This window comes from Scomber scombrus, chromosome 15 (assembly GCF_963691925.1).
Source record: "Scomber scombrus chromosome 15, fScoSco1.1, whole genome shotgun sequence".
In the NCBI taxonomy this organism is placed as follows: Eukaryota; Metazoa; Chordata; class Actinopteri; order Scombriformes; family Scombridae; genus Scomber; species Scomber scombrus.
In genome coordinates this window covers 27,950,800-27,967,048 of record NC_084984.1, presented here as the reverse complement: position 1 = coordinate 27,967,048, position 16,249 = coordinate 27,950,800, and the positions used below count along the sequence as shown (strand labels likewise).

The 16,249-nt window shown below is 38.4% G+C and overlaps 1 protein-coding gene across 2 annotated transcripts in view; it reads left to right on the top strand.

The window, feature by feature from the left end:
• Nucleotides 1-16,249, top strand: part of LOC133995353 (ras-specific guanine nucleotide-releasing factor RalGPS1-like) — a 139,277-nt gene that overhangs the window by 107,539 nt on the left and 15,489 nt on the right. Inside the window, exons 11-13 of one of the 2 annotated variants that reach the window (XM_062434712.1) lie at nt 2,953-3,020; nt 15,456-15,582; nt 15,882-15,950. In XM_062434712.1, coding sequence (XP_062290696.1) covers nt 2,953-3,020; nt 15,456-15,582; nt 15,882-15,950 — 264 coding nt within the window. The remainder of the gene's footprint in view (nt 1-2,952; nt 3,021-15,455; nt 15,583-15,881; nt 15,951-16,249) is intronic. The other variant, XM_062434713.1, reaches the window with a different exon arrangement.

The window sequence follows — 16,249 nt, the reverse complement described above, 5'->3', positions numbered from 1 at the left end:
TGATATTGCATTTGTCTTTTTAGACAAGAAAAGAGCTATAAACAACTTTCTTCGCTCATTAGAAAGATTTAGTTTTTTATGATCCGTTCTTCATCACTTTTAAATCATAAGACTGGTGACTTTCTCTATTTTTTTCATTTGTCAACAAATCTCATGTTTGGAGCCGAACCAACAATGAACTCATCTACTAACAAGTATTGTGTGCATATCCAAAGCCTGATATATATTATCCCTCTGTGCTGTAGAGCTCCATTGTCGTCCAAAAACAATTAATCATCGATGAGCCACACAGCTGACACGGGTGACAGGTCCCTTCATTTTAAAGGGTTTCGTCACGTTAGTTTATTAAGGTGGTTCCAAATGGTTCCAAAGACTAATAACAGCATCACATTTTCAGTCTCAGTCTCAGCATCCTCGTCTTATCTTACCTGCACCTCCTCTCGCGTCTTCTGTTGGAGGGAACAAGACGCAAGGACAGACAGGGCACAAATGAAGAAAACGTGGATGCAATTAAGGGAACTGGCATGTAACCTCTACCTCATTCATATTGATGTTTGGAATGTCCTCCAGAGCGCCTATTAATTGTCTTACAGACAGTGGCTCACGAGGAAAAAATCCTGCAGAGACCTTGGGATTGTCCTGCACTGTGAATAACAGACGTTCGAGCCAACATCATGTAACCTTCAAACCAGCAAATCATCCTAAAAGCTTTCCTAAACACCTGGTGATCATACACACAGGCATCAGTTTGAGAATACTCATCGTATCGACCGTAAAATACTGTGCTTAGTTCAAAAAAGCTCTGTAGTTTGCCAACATGATCTCAGAAATAGAAGTGTTACGGTATGTTAAACGTGTAACACATAGAATACTCCATGTTATCCAGTCCATAAATGAATCAGATCTGTATAGAGATCAGCTCTGGGAACTGTTTCCAGTGGTGAGATGGTCTTCTTAGATATTCTGAGTATTATTATTGATGACAGCAGTGACTAGAGACAAAACAGATCCACAGCGATATAACCATGCTGACTATATGATGTCATTTTTGTTTGCATGTCACACACCTTCTGTTTTTCTTTAAGCAGTCATTCATAAACACAACCAAAGCCACTTTCTCTCTCTAATTAATGACTACTTTACCCACAGTTCCTTCCACTAAGAGTTTCAATAAATACTTTCCAAATGTGGTGATGAGTGGCAGAATCCCATTTACCAATGCACATAACTTATTGGGAGTACTCCAGTCACAGTCAGCAGAAGACACTCATAGACTGTAAAGGAGGGTAAAAGAAGTACACTTTAAAATATATTGTTATGAACCAGCCTCTTGGTGTATTTACAACATTCATGTAACATAAAATTAATCTTTTTTTTGTTTCTTTTGTTTATGTAATGATGCTGAATGCTGTGGTGTAGAGTTCTGCGTCAGTGTAAAACGGTCCTGAACTCAACCCAAGAGAAAATGACTATATTTGACTGTACTGTCTGCTGCATTATATCAACTATAAAATGCATGGACACATTTTAACTCCTCAAATGTGTCCATGCATGTTCTCACAGTCAGATCCTATGATGTTTGCCTTTTTAACAAAGTCTGTCCAGGTAGATTTTCCACTTTGAATTACAAGCCAAAACCAAAAATTCCAACCAGAATCAGTAGAATTTACCAACCATGCTCTGCTCACTACTTCTGATTTCACTTCAACTCATGGGTTGTGGCCTTAAACATTAATAAACATGGTCTGATGTTTGTTACACTTTGTGAATATCGTTGTATTTAATTACTATCTGTATAAAGCCTTCTTAAAGTGCAACATAAAACAGCCACGTCATGGAGCGCTGCATCAGTTGACACCCTCAGCACACACTGGTTATGTCACAGAGACACAAGAAGCAGATATTTTAGATTAGATTTCTTTATGGAACTATATGATACATGATATACTATATGATGTTGACATCATCCAGTGATGATGATCTTGTCCTCCTCATCAGTCGACAAAAGAGGAGAGCATTATATCAATTCAATCCATACCGTCTCCAACCTGGGTAGCTCAGAGGACAGCGGCCGGACAAACTGCCTTCACCAGGCTGACTGACACCTAGGGCTGGGTATCTCTTTAAATATACCAGATACCAGTACCAATCCAAGTACCCTTAAAGTGATACTGATACCAACTGAGTACTCATATTTTCTAGCTTTGGGCGCAAAAAGGATGGATTGCAGGTATTGTTTGACGGGAGACGTTTCCATACTACTTGGTATCGATCTATTTTGGTCGATACCTTAAAGGTATCGAGTACCGATACCAAGCCCTACTGACAGCTCTGTTACAAACTCTTTCAAAAATGTGTGTCTGTGCAAATTTCTATTGTTTCCGATATGAATAGTTATAGATATCAGAATAGATATGATGCAAAATATTTGCAGGCGAGTATTTGTGTGGAAAGACCTTAAAACTGGCAACTGCCACTTTCTTGACTGACTTGTAACAAAGATTTAACTGGTGATTTTTGTCTTTGTGAATACGATATTGACATGAACTACCTTCATTCCTTTGTATCTTACACACTAAATCCAAATAACTAAGCTGTTCTTCATCTCACCCTTTTACATCAACAGATGCTGCAAACACTGAACCTTCATTGTTCAGTGGAGAAACGCTCAGTTAGTCATCAGCGGGTTCTGATTTTTCTTTAATTATCTTGGGCGAATAATTTGGGGCCGCAGTAAAAAGTTCTGAACTCATCACGTACACTGTTAGCTGTTCAAAAGCAACGTTTAGACTCATACTTTATGCATCATTTTCTGCCTAATGAACTGTTTAATTAACCTGCTGGAGTGGATATCACCACAGTGATGTGTTTTTGTCTGGGCAGTAGGAACTATCAGCTGGCTAGTGAGCAGCAGTGGCCTGGTTTGTCTGATGGAAACCATTTGTGTTGCAGGCTGTCTCTGAAGATTGAGCCTGGCAACAGTTCCCCTCGCATTGCTTCTTCTAAAGAAGACCTGGCAGGTAAGACACACATGTGGTAGATTTACACTGAAGCAATGTTTTTTTTTATTAGGGTCATTAGATTAAATTGCACTTAAACTCAAGTTTATTAGGTTTTCTGTTTATGTGTTAGAATAACAAAATGAACAGTTTCCAGACACATCACACCAACATTACAATCACACTAAAAGAACGAACAGTACACCTTTACGTAATCATAAGCATTAGTTATAATTATCCATGAATTGTAGCATACAATAGAAAATAGGAATAAAGCTCATGTAGAGGAAACTAACTAGTTTTCATGTTTTGAATGACCATATGATACATTGTGTTTGTCTCATTAGAGGTAAAGGATATCAGCGTCAGTCTTAGAAAATCCCCGATTATCTGACTGAAGTGCTATTTTGTTTCCATTTTATTATCTAGTTTGACATTGTGTTCAGGTTAGGTGTTTTCTGATGTTTTGAATGATGGGTCTGCCCAATGGACATCATTTTCCTCAAGCTTTTGTTTGAGTGGTTAATGTTAATGTCTTGACTGAAGAAGGAATATGTTGATTTAAAGGAAAATGTTCTTCAGGTACTTTTAGGCAGAGGAAGGAGAAACGTGTTAAAAGCCTTGATTTTATCAGGCATATTATCAAAACTAAGAGCAGTTTTGACCTCACAGGATCCTTATCAGTGCAGAAATAACACCTGTTACTCTGCATAGACAATACACCAGAAATGAATTGCATCAAATAATAAACGAGCAACAGTCACAGAAAACATTAATCACAGTAACACCAAAATAGCAACTTTATAGAAATAAATTATAGAAGAAAATATAACATAATAGTTTTAAAAGTAAAAACAGATAATATACAAATCATATGACTGAGAATGAGACTGGCACATCAACAAGTGCAACTGAGGAATGTCTGTATAAAAAAAACGCTCACAATCAATTTCAGGATTCAAACCTAAATATATAAGGCATCAAATTAAACAATCTAAAGTTTTCCTTTGCTTGTTTCAGGTAGTACAGGCATAACTGTATGATATTTTGGAAGGTTTGGAACATACTTCTCTAAGCATTGGGTCGCTCCCAATTAGATTTTATGATGATAACTTGTTGATTACGATGACGTATCACTACATATGTCTCTTGTTGGTATGTATTTTAGTTTTTTTTTTGGTGCAGCTGACTGCTCTCTGTAGACGTGGCTAGACCTGGAATAGTTTGACATTTTTGGGAAATAAGATTAATACTAACCTCATGTTTGTGTCCTAAATATAAAGCTACAGCCAGCATGCCATTAACTTCAAACTGGAAACAGGTGGAAACAGCTGACTAGCTCTGTCCAAACTGTAGCTTGTATATAATGATGGACATAGCCCGGTGTGACATCAACTATTGGTTTCATTGGAGGTGGTTTGAAGGCCCAGAATTGGAGCTTATGGTTTGCACCATCTTTTCCATATGGAGTCAGAACCTTCCTTATAAAGATTGTGGTACTGGAAACAAGCCCTGCTACTTCAAACCCAAGCTAACTAGCTTACTGGGAACATCAAGTGGTCCACTCTTGGGCTAGTGTTAACTACTTTAGCTAAATTATGCTAACAGGACAGCTTTCATTATAAAGTCAAATGAATATTAGTTAAATATTTCAACAATAGTACAACTGTGCAAATCCCTGAGCCAGGGAGAGCAGCAGGTGAGCACACTTATTAAAGGGTTTGAATTGAGTGATTGAAACAAGAATCACTTAAAAAACAACTTAGTATTTCTAAAGAGAAATAGAGTCTGTTTGAATGGAGGTCAGTTGGAGTATCCAGAGGCTCTAGTGTCAGGCTGTTGGACCTTCCATTTGGTCTAAAGGTTTGAAAGCTCCACCTACCAGCACCTCTAAAGCTCACATATAGACACTTTATATATTGGTTGTTTAATCTGTACAAAAACCAAAGTTGCATGCAGTAAGTAGCCAGGCGCAATATACACCACATACAACAACCATGAACTAAACCAGATATAACATGTTCCTAACATAGACATAGAGTTGTATGTCATAGGCGCAGCAGTGAAAGTTATGAATACATATTATTCTACATGTAGCATGAAGCATGTAAATACAAAATAGAAGGGGATCTAGAACAGAGCCTTGAGGTAGTCCACAGTGACGAGAAGCAGTAGATAAGATTAGACTAAAAAAGAGAAGAAAGTAGATTAACCTACATTGGTGTGGTGGGAGGGGCTCAATTTTCTTCATTTTCTAGGGGGTATTTCCTGTTTTAAGGTGACACATTGAAATTCGCCGCACTGGCACACACACCAGGTATAAACGGAGTGATTTTTTTTTACAATTTTTCATCCCTTAGGTCTTAAGATGACACTGTAAATGTAAAGTCGGTGAGGTTAAATCTCTAGGAGGAATTAATTGAAGTACGAGGCATGGAAATGGCGAAAATGGTGCCAAAATCGAAAATTCTAATCAAAATGGCCAACTTCCTGTTGGACTTAGGGTAGGGGTCCAGGAGTCTTTTTTGTGCATCTTTACATGATACATATGCATAGCGAATTTCGTTTGTCTATGTCAATCAGGAGCGAGGAACTCGATTTACTTAATTTTCCAGCGGGGATGCTGTAGAGACATTTTGCAACGCGTATTTCCGTGACCCATAAAATATCACATTTTTCACCAGGTCTGACATGTGCAAATTCTCTCGTTCTCTCGTGCACGTTTGTTTCGGAATAAGAAGAAGAAGAAAGAATGAGAAAAATAATTCCTTCAGATGCTGTAAGGCCTTCATACTGTTAGTGCTCGGGTCCTAATTAGATATTTCAGTTTTAGAATCTTCTGAGATGAGCGGAAGTAAACTGTGTGAGAGCACTGTCTGCAAGTCCTACAATGTCTCTTAGATGACAGATTGAGATACTTTGATCTAGTGTAAAAGAGACCCTGTTTAAATATTCACCTGAGTCTCCCTTCTTGAGCAGAGCGAGACTGTTGTAGTGCAGTGTTTTGACCTTTAGAAGAATGAAGACTGTCAAAAACAACATGTTCCTGAAGCAGCTGTTTATTGACAGTGACTGATTACATTTTGACTGGGTCAGAAAAGAAAACAGCAGAGAGCTGGCTGGCTGTCCTGAGTGGATTCTCTGTCAGTGTCATTTCCTTCTTATCCTTCATCCTGTCACCTCTCTATGTTCCATGAAGTTATTATGGAGGTAAGGAAGCTACAGTGAACACGCTCTGAAAGCTGCAGAGACAAATGACTTTCCTTCTACATTTGTAAACTGTGTGGATAGGCCCGTGCAGTGGGAGCTGAGTGAAAAGTTCCATGAGGACATGTTGTAGAGGGCCAGTCCACTTCCTTTATTTTCCTTTCTTGTGTTGTGCGAGGGGTTTGGAGGGGTTCATTTGGAGAGGGCCTGGGTGATGTAATGCAGCAGGAACAAGCCAATAACTGGATGTAGGTCAGGCTAATAAAGAGGGATGAACCCACAGCCACATCAAAGACAGCACAGCACTCTGTGGCTGTCTGTTGTGTGAGCGTTGCTTCCATATGTGTCAGTAAGGACGTTTACCATGAGCATGAACAGATCAAGTTCGAACAATGTAAGTGAGACAAAGTGAGAAATACCTCAGAGTGAAAGATGTACAAGTTGGATTTATGCAGTTTGTATAACTGTCAATATTTTCACATTTTATTGAGAAAAGATTTGAAACATTAACTAATAACTGAAACAAAAAACCTGCTTGGAAAATAAAAATGTATAATAATATTTCAATCATTTGTACAGTCTTGCTGAAGGAGTCATTTGTAGTTTTATTTGTACCATTTTGAGTTATGAATAATATTAACTTTTCCCATTTTTCCTGCAGTCTCAAATTATAAGTCAGTTTTTCCAGTAGGATTTTTTCTAACAATTACTAGCCATTCCTCCTGTATTAGTGCTTCTTTTCCTCGGTTCTTTGTAATAGCAAGACTAGTGTTTGTTGTAACACATATATACCATTTCCCTGTCATAACAAAATACATTTTCAGGTAAATTCCCTTCCACATGGTCTGCTGATCACTATCTGCCATCTTTGTTGAATTAAGTCCATTAATGTGTTTCTTCCATGAAGCTCGAACATCAGATAAAATTACTGATGGAGACGGAACATTACTGTATGCAAGATGCTTCTTATTAATAGTAGAGCACCAGGTCGAACAGCTAAATCAACATCTGAACAAGAGTCATTATTGGCTCTTGGAGGAGACTGTTTAACTAATCAGGAACTAAAGTGTGTGAATTCACAGATGCTGTGGCTCCTTCAATAACAGTATTGTTTAGTTTTCATTGGTTGACAAAAAATGAACTCATTTCAACATAGATCTCATTTTCAGATGTTACTTTTTTATATACATATAATCTCTTTTTTCATCATGGAATGCAAATGAACATTGGTTTTAAGAAGGTATGTTTGGATGTATTTGATTAGTGTGTTGCCAGATGGTAAGTCAAAATCACATCATTTTTTCCCATGTACAATGTTAAGGGGGATCTATCGTGCCTTTCCTTATCTTCAGTTATATATATTTATATCATGTTATAATGTCTTATGTTCATATTAAACGTGGCCAAAGTGTCAAATAATGAGGTAAGTGTATGTAGAAATAATCCCTATGAGCAAAATGCACCAACTTCAGACCAGGTTTATTATAGTTATTAAAGTAAAATAAGCAGTTTACCTGTTGAAGGTGTGCTGATAGTCTGCAGCTCTTCATCAAACATCATCATCACTGTGGCTGTTTGTGCTTATAAAGTTCCTTCCTGCATTACTACTAACTGATCCGCTCAACAATGTGAGCATCATTCTTCACAATAAAAGTCTACTGTAATTCAGTCATTTAAAAGCTATTCATATGAAACAGTAAAGCAGGAAATATTGGGTTTGCATTGGTGGTAAATTAATATGACTGAGATGGCTGCCCTGGCTCCCTAAAGCTGGCCAATCAGAACAGAGTGGGTTCATCAGAAGGCGTGTCTTAAAGAGACAGGAGCTAAGACTGACTGTTAGAGACAGGCTGAACTAAGGAGCTGCATAAAGGACCATTATAAGTATAAATCATGCCAAGCTGCTCTAGTAGAGTCCCAGAATAAAAATATAGAGCCTCTTTAAGTGACTCATAGTTTAATCTCCTCTGCAGCTTGGATTGGCATAATCAGTAAATGATCAGTACAAAAGATGAACAACTGTTTTAGAAAATATCTGGTTCTTTAGAAAAACTGTGGACATAAACATTTTGGGGTGGGAGTTACAACTCCCGAGGTGCATTTTGGAAAGGAACAGCTAATTATAGAGTTTCAAATTGTTGTGTGTTTAAAAAGTGTGCCACTAATGTTGGCCGATTTAAAAGTTATGGTGTTGAGAGAACTGATTTCATCATCTATGGAGTGAATCAGTTCACTTTTTTTTATTTCTGTTTTACTTTTGGGTGAATTCAACTGTGCAACTATGTTGATTGTTTAAAAATGAAATAACATTACGCTCTGATTCACACCCATGGCTTCTTCTTCATAGCAATGGTGGCGAAGGCTGATGGGTATATTAGTATCCCCATCAGTGAAACAATTGAAACTGGTGGTCAGAATATAATCTCATAAAAGTAAAAAGTGTTTTTATGTTCAGTAACTTTGAGGAGCTTGTTTAAACTTTTTTTTTTTTTTTTTAAATAGAAATACAGAACGAGCAGAAACACGCCTCTCACACATCACAACTCTATTCTGACAAAAGTTGCTTGACCACCGTTTTTAATTTCATTCTTTTTTGATGTTTTTGTTTTGTTTGCTGGAGCCTTCTGTGTCGGCCCTCCTGCTGTTCTCATCCATATGATTGTAAAACATGTGGAGTTAAAGACTTAAGCTCTTAACAGGCACCAGATAATCGTAACATGGCTCTACAGCACCAGCAATGACTCCATGACCTTTAATCAGTTAATCAATCAAACTAACTCCATGTGAATGGTTCTTCTCTCCTCTCATACACCAGATGATTAAACAAATACATAATTTGTTTAATTTGGTTAAGCTGGAGTCAGCAATTTTCATGTAAACCTCCTTGGTTTACATATAATTATTAAATATCTGTTGATGGCTTTAATAATCTGCTCTGTGTGTGAGCATGAACGATTCACATTTCTGTTTATATTCAGATTTATTTATATTTGCTTTTATTTATATGAATTTGTCGGGTTGGCAGACAGAAAGACAGCTTTGGGAGTAAATAGGATAATCTTTGTTTTTGAGTTTGTACATGTTGCAGCTTCAGAATACAATGTGAGTGGTTGACTGAAGCAATAAAAATGACTAAAACAATGCTTTGTTTGTTTGTTAGATATATGAAGTCATATTAATTATAGCAGGTTAAGCCAGTTCATGCTTTACTTGCTCAGAGTTATGTAGAGCAAATGTCTGACTAAAATGTCCCATGACCAAGTTAACGATGCAGCTAATGGCAGTCTAACAGCAGCAGCAACATGTCAGCCATGGGAGCTAATGCATTGATCTTTTTCCATAGACTCATGTCTTGAAGGCCAGCCAGCCACATGATGGGATTTGTTTGTCGTGGTCGCCATAGTAACCGCTATTCTCTCTCTCTTTCTCTGTCTCTCACTACCACTTATCAGACAATTTTGTGCAATTACGATTCGGACAATTTGGTGGTATTAATCTTTATAGAGTGACAGAGTCATTAGGTGCTTGTCACTGGACTGGCCGGAGGGGATTGTGCAGTAAAGGAAGGAAAGTTTTCAGTTTCAGCGATTGTTAATTACAAAAGCATCTCTATGTGCCAAGAGTGTGAACGTGCTGCTCTCACTAAAATACACAGATGATCAGTGAATCACTCAGGAAGGAAGCATGTGTCTGAACTAATACACGGAAAAGTTTGGTTAGAAACAGAGTGTCACCCGAGGGTCATTTTTATGACAAGTTATTTTCTCTTATAAAGACATGTTTTTCTCATTATTATGACAGACAAGCTAATCTTATAATACACTTTAACAATCGTTATGATAAATTAGTGTGAGATTATAACAATGTTTCATGTGTTATAATGAGAAACACATTTAGTCAAAGTCTGAGGAGAAGATGCTGTAGCCTATGCACGTATGAAAAGTTGCCTCGGTGGGAGAAAACAGCCACTCCACCAATTTTATACAAAAAACGTCAATTTGCTCATCATGGTGAGCTTGACTCAGCCTCTCAAAATAGCTACTTAATGTCTTCTGTGGCTCTGGAGGATTCTGAGAAGCTATTGAGTTGTGTTATGGGAAATGTAGGATTCAGTTTTATTGTGGTGGGACCCAGGGACTAAAAGTCAAGATGACTCCTCTCTTGATCTTTGATCTTCAAGATTTATTCATTTTTTTAAATCTGTCTCACAAATCCCCTGAATATATTCAAGTGGAGTATTTAATCACTGGAACAAAACTTTAAATATAAGTCTTAAATACTGCTGTGGCAGTGAGTAATAGAGCACTAACCGTTTACTTATGTTTAATTCTTGTGTTTTTCTCAGTGTGATTACCAAAAAAAAAGGTAGAGAGATGATTTTTTTTCCACGAGAGCTTCCTCCAGCTCTGTGTGCAGCCCCAAACAAGTTCCACAAATTTCAGTTCAGGTTGCAGCCAGTCAGTGTTAGTTAGAGTCATGGTTGATGTGAGACTCAGCTCATTCCAGACAGGACAGTGGGAAGTGTGTGCTGCCTGACAGACAGAGCTCAGGATATTGGGTAACAATCAATATTGGTTCAAATCAGAGTAAGGAAGAAAATAGCAAATCACCCAAACTTCTACTTTGAATATGTGGTCAGCAGTAGGGTTGGGTATCGTTTAAAAATCCAAGGTACCCTTAAAGTGATACTGATACCAACTGAGTACTTCATTCTATACCCATTCTACATTTAGTGCTCTGTCTTTTATCTGGTGTAACAGGCGTGTAGTGTAGACACACTTTAGAGCGTTTAGGTGGCATCTTGGCTGCTGAACTGCTAAGCGTGCTAACTCAAATTCACCACAACTTCACCTGCACAGACAGGTTGTAGCTGCTGTGGCAGTAGGCCAATCACATGTTGCATTAAATTGAAGACTGCTTGCATTGATTGGATGTGAGTCCATATAAAAAGTCATATCTAGCTTGGGATGCAAAAAGAATCTTTTGCAGGTATCGTTTAAAGGGAGACGTTTCCATAATACTTGCTATAGATTTATTTTGGTCGATACCCTCAAGGTATCGAGTATCGATACCCAGCCCTAGTCAGCAGTGGTGAACCAAGCAGCATCACGACAATCTAAAAATCCTCTATTACAGCTACTTACTTGCTGTTATTGGGGTGGCTGTGTCTCAGGAGGTAGAGCAGTCGTCCACCAATCAGAAGATTGGCGGTTGGATTCCCAGCTCCTCCAGTCCACATGTCGATGTGTCCTTGGGCAAGATACTTAACCCCAAATTGCTCCCGATGGCTGCACCAATGGTGTGTGAATGTGTGTGAATGGTTAGTCTCCCTCCTGATGAGCAGGTTAACACCCTGTGTGGTAGCTCCTGTCATTAGTGTATGAATGTCTGTGAATGGGTGAATGTGACATGTTACTGCTATGTTTGGTAGTTTAATCTGTATCATTGGTTCTTTTATAAGTTAGTGGAGTAATATTTGCCTCCAAAATGGAGTAAAAGTATTAAGTGGCGGAAAAAAAAGAAACACAATGTGCATGTGTCTCAGAACTGTGCTGACATGAAGTACTTTAGTCAATTAACTTTGTTATTTTCCAACTGAGTTCAGAGAATGTTGCAAGCAGTTTTCTAATTACACTGGAGCAAATAACTGTTTAATATCTTCTTCATGCAGCTAAAACTGTGAATTTTAGTTGTTGCCATTTTCCCTTTTTATTTACTATTTAGTGTCTAGAGGGGAAGCTTGTTGTTGTACATGGAGCTGTACATCTAGTTTTATTTTTCTCCCAAAAATCAGCAGTGTCTCATCTGTACATGATGACTGTTGATGGTGTTCTCTTCACGCAGGTCAGATGATCATTCAGAGTTATATAACATGGCAGAAAACAGCTGTTCTGGCTCTGTCCACTGGCCTGTTGGCTCATTCAGCATAAACAAGTCTCATACACACACACACACACACACACACACACACACACACATACTGCCAAACAGAAGAATTTGGTTTACTCAGTCTCTCCATGTAAAACAAGTTAGTGTAAAATGGCATTATGGACAGAGCAGAACATGTGCAAGAACAAAAACAAGAGAAATGACACGTGACACGATGCATTCACCCAGTTTACACGTCTCTAAAGCCATCTGCGAGTCAACGGAGAGAAAACCCTTCTAGTATTAGTTGTGCTGTATGTGACTTTAGCTGTGAAGATCCTGAGAATATTAGCTCATTTGAATGATCATGTTCTATAAATCATCTATTTTAAGGGGGTTGGTGGCTCAGCTTCTCGTGACTGAAGTTTCAGACTACAATCTGGCAAATTCATCCAAGCTGTTTTGTAATGTCTGAGCAGCAGTTCAAGTAGCTGAATAAGCACACATGTGCTTTGAGATGAGCTTAGAGCTAACATCAATCACCTGGAATATGACTTTTCAGACGGGTTTTTGGACATGTGAGATCACAGTTTTCCTGTTTTTCTTGCTTTGTTGAACCTGCCAATCCCACTGTGTGTGAATTTCAGTCCTCCTAACAGCTCTCTGAACAAATTTATATCTACGGGTGAGCAAAAACTGAAACAGTGTTGGTGCTCCTTGTCATGTATTCTCCAAGTATGTGAAGCTCTACTGGCAGGATGAAGTTTTCTTCCAAACGATATGCACATTTAATAAAGACATCTGGTGTTTGGTGATGGTGGTAGAGAGCGCTGTCTAACAGGCTGCTCCAAAATCTCCTGTAGGTGTTTAGCTGGGTTCAAATCTGGTGACTGTGTGGAAGCATCTGCAATGAATCATTTCTGCTGTCTTTTAGGTTAGCATGGTTGGGATTTGATCGTATTATTCTCTGAACATCTCTAATTGAATGTAATTCATTTTTAGCTTCAACGTTCGAAAATAAAATGTAAAAGTTAGATTATTTCTAATTTACTACTCTAAAAAAATATTCTATCACGATCTAGAATTACTTTCTGTTGGTTTGAAGGAAACAATGCAGTTGTTGGTGGCTTTGTATTTGTAACATTACAATGAGATTAAATATTGATTTAATGTACAGATTAATACCTGCTATGGATGTCTTACTTAAAACACTTTGGGCCTGATTTACTAAAGGTCTGCGTCTGTAAAACTGTGTAAACTTGACATCACATTTCATTTTGTTCTTGCAGCTTTCTGCTCGTCCAAACTCTCCTTAAAGACACAAAACCCTCATTTAAATACTGCTGTCTCCACCCTGTTGCACCTGTTTTCATTTACACAGTTATTCTTAGTAGATCACCCGCAAAACGCACGCAAACTAAACGTGCAATCTGTTGCACTGTACACACAGTTTGGTACGCTTTATTAGGGATCTTAGTAAATCAGGCCCTTTGTTTTTACAGGCTACTCACTCCAAATACTGGAGGACTTCATTCAGAACTTATAATATTAATAATAATGTGCATAACAAGTTAACTGGGACATTCTGATAACTAAAGTTGTCAACTGACTAACCACAGACACGTAAACTAACCACACTCAGCTGTCCAACAGTTATTACAGACGTGAATTAACCACAGACACTCAACTGTCCCACCATTATTACCGACATGCAAACTAACCACAGACACTCAACTGTCCCACCATTATTACCTACATGCAAACTAACCACAGACACTCAACTGTCCCACCATTATTACCTACATGCAAACTAACCACAGACACTCAGCTGTCCCACCATTATTACCGACATGCAAACTAACCACAGACACTCAACTGTCCCACCATTATTACCTACATGCAAACTAACCACAGACACTCAACTGTCCCACCATTATTACCTACATGCAAACTAACCACAGACACTCAGCTGTCCCACCATCATTACCGACATGCAAACTAACCACAGACACTCAGCTGTCCCACTATTATTACCGACATGCAAACTAACCACAGACACGCAGCTGTCCCACTATTATTACAGATGTGAATTAAACATTCGACTGTCCTGCTGTGGTGGACCCATGATGATGTAGGACTTAAAGAATATACTGTATGAAATGCTGTTTGTCAAAGGCTGTGAAAAGCACATAAATCTGGAATTAAAACAATATCAGATTGTTTTCTAAGAGAATAACTAACTTTTGTATACTTTAAGTGAGTTTTCATGCATCGAATTCTCACTCTTTTCCTGAGTGGGCAGTCCTCTAGACTGCAAGCTTCAGCTACCCCAACCAGCTCGTGTCTTTACAAGCTAATAGTGGCGTGATTAAGGCACATTAAGGCTGGTTTCTATCCCAGAGGGATCACATTATCCTGCCATATTACAAGGATTCCTTTAATTCTAATTTTACCACATTATTATTTGTGATTACAAAATTGCAGGTAATTAAAAATGTTCGTCTTGTTCTAGGAAAGGTTCTAATTTGAACAGATTCCATAGTACAGCATTAGTGGTAATATACTATCTGTTTCCCCTCCAAACTCCACACATGTGTTTATCTGTATGTCCCCTGTAGTGTGAGAGTTTTCATACTTTATGCCTCAGTTGCTTAGTTCCTACCTTTCATAAGGCTCATAGTGCTCAGTACCACTACATAACTTTACATCCAAAAAGTGTGATGTATTCAAGCTGAGCATGTTGAACACAGCCTGCCCTGCTGGGTCCTTACTGGTCAAATCTAACTGATTGAATGGCCCCAGTGGGTTTCCAGTCAGAGGGAAACGGGTGTGACTCAGAGGTTCCACTGGCACAAATTACACAAGCTAACACTGCATCAATTCACCAATCCGACACTGGCCTGCCAGAAGGCAGAGTTGTGGACAGACTGATGATAGGATCATGAGGACAGACCTGACACATTCACACAATCACTGTACAAAGAACATGTAGACTCACTGCAGGGATGAAGGCTTTATTTTCTGGGGTAAATTACGGTATTTTTGTAGAGGCTCATTTTCTGCCTCACTGGCTCCATCTAGTGGATTTGATGCAGTGTGTTTATAAAGAAGAGCTGTACACTGTCCCAATGACAGTCTACTGTATTTATAAGAAATACACTGACGTACAATATGAACTAATATGGCCATGTCAACATGTGTAAAGTGCCTTGAGATGACTTTTGTTGTGATTTGGCGCTCTATAAATGAAGATTGATTGATTGATTAATTGATGGTTGTACACTCATAAGCAATAATCTGTGATGTAATTACACATACTGTTTGAAATAGAGTAGCAGTATCGGAGCAGGTAGTAGTGATGACCTGTTTACTGTGTTTCAGGTCTGTCTGAGGTATCTGCATCTCTGAGGTATAATCGACGGCCCACCTGCCCTGATGCCTCTGTGGGGGTTCATATCAACACCCCCCCTCCCTCTCACCACAGGAAGAGCCATAGTCTGGGAAACAAGTGAGTAACAGCAGGCCTTTTTTCCAAAGTTAAATTTACTGTAGGATTCAATAAAAATCTACATCTGTGTTAAAGCCTAACTCTGAAGTTTAGATGTGGAACATCTAGTGGCAGCTGTGGGTAACTACAACAACAGCTGTGTCTTTCTCATCAACTCCTAATGTGTTTTAATGATTAAAAAATCCCCTTTTGTTTCTATGTTGAAACCTCATTCATCAATTGCAAGTTTACATACTTATTGACACAGAACTGCAAAGCAAATGAGGCTGTTTAACACAATTTTTACTATGTCTGAACAGAATTTCTAAATTGGATGTATACACGCCTTCACAACCAAGAGCACACATACACGGGCAGTGGTGTAAGAGGTATTCAGATACTTTACTGAAGTAAAAGTACTAATACAGCATTGTAAAAATAATCCATTAGTAAAAGTCCTGCATGCAAAATATTACTTAAGTAAACATAAGTACATACATAAGTATTATGAGCTTGATGTACTTAAAGTCTTACAGTAAAAGTACATAAGTATTATGAGTTAGTGGAGCTAGTTTACACTACTTTATATACAGTTAGCTAGTTTAGTCCAGTGGTTCCCAACCTAGGGATGGGGCCCCTCCAAAGGGTCAGCAGATAAATGTGAGGGGTGGTGAGGTGATTAATGGGA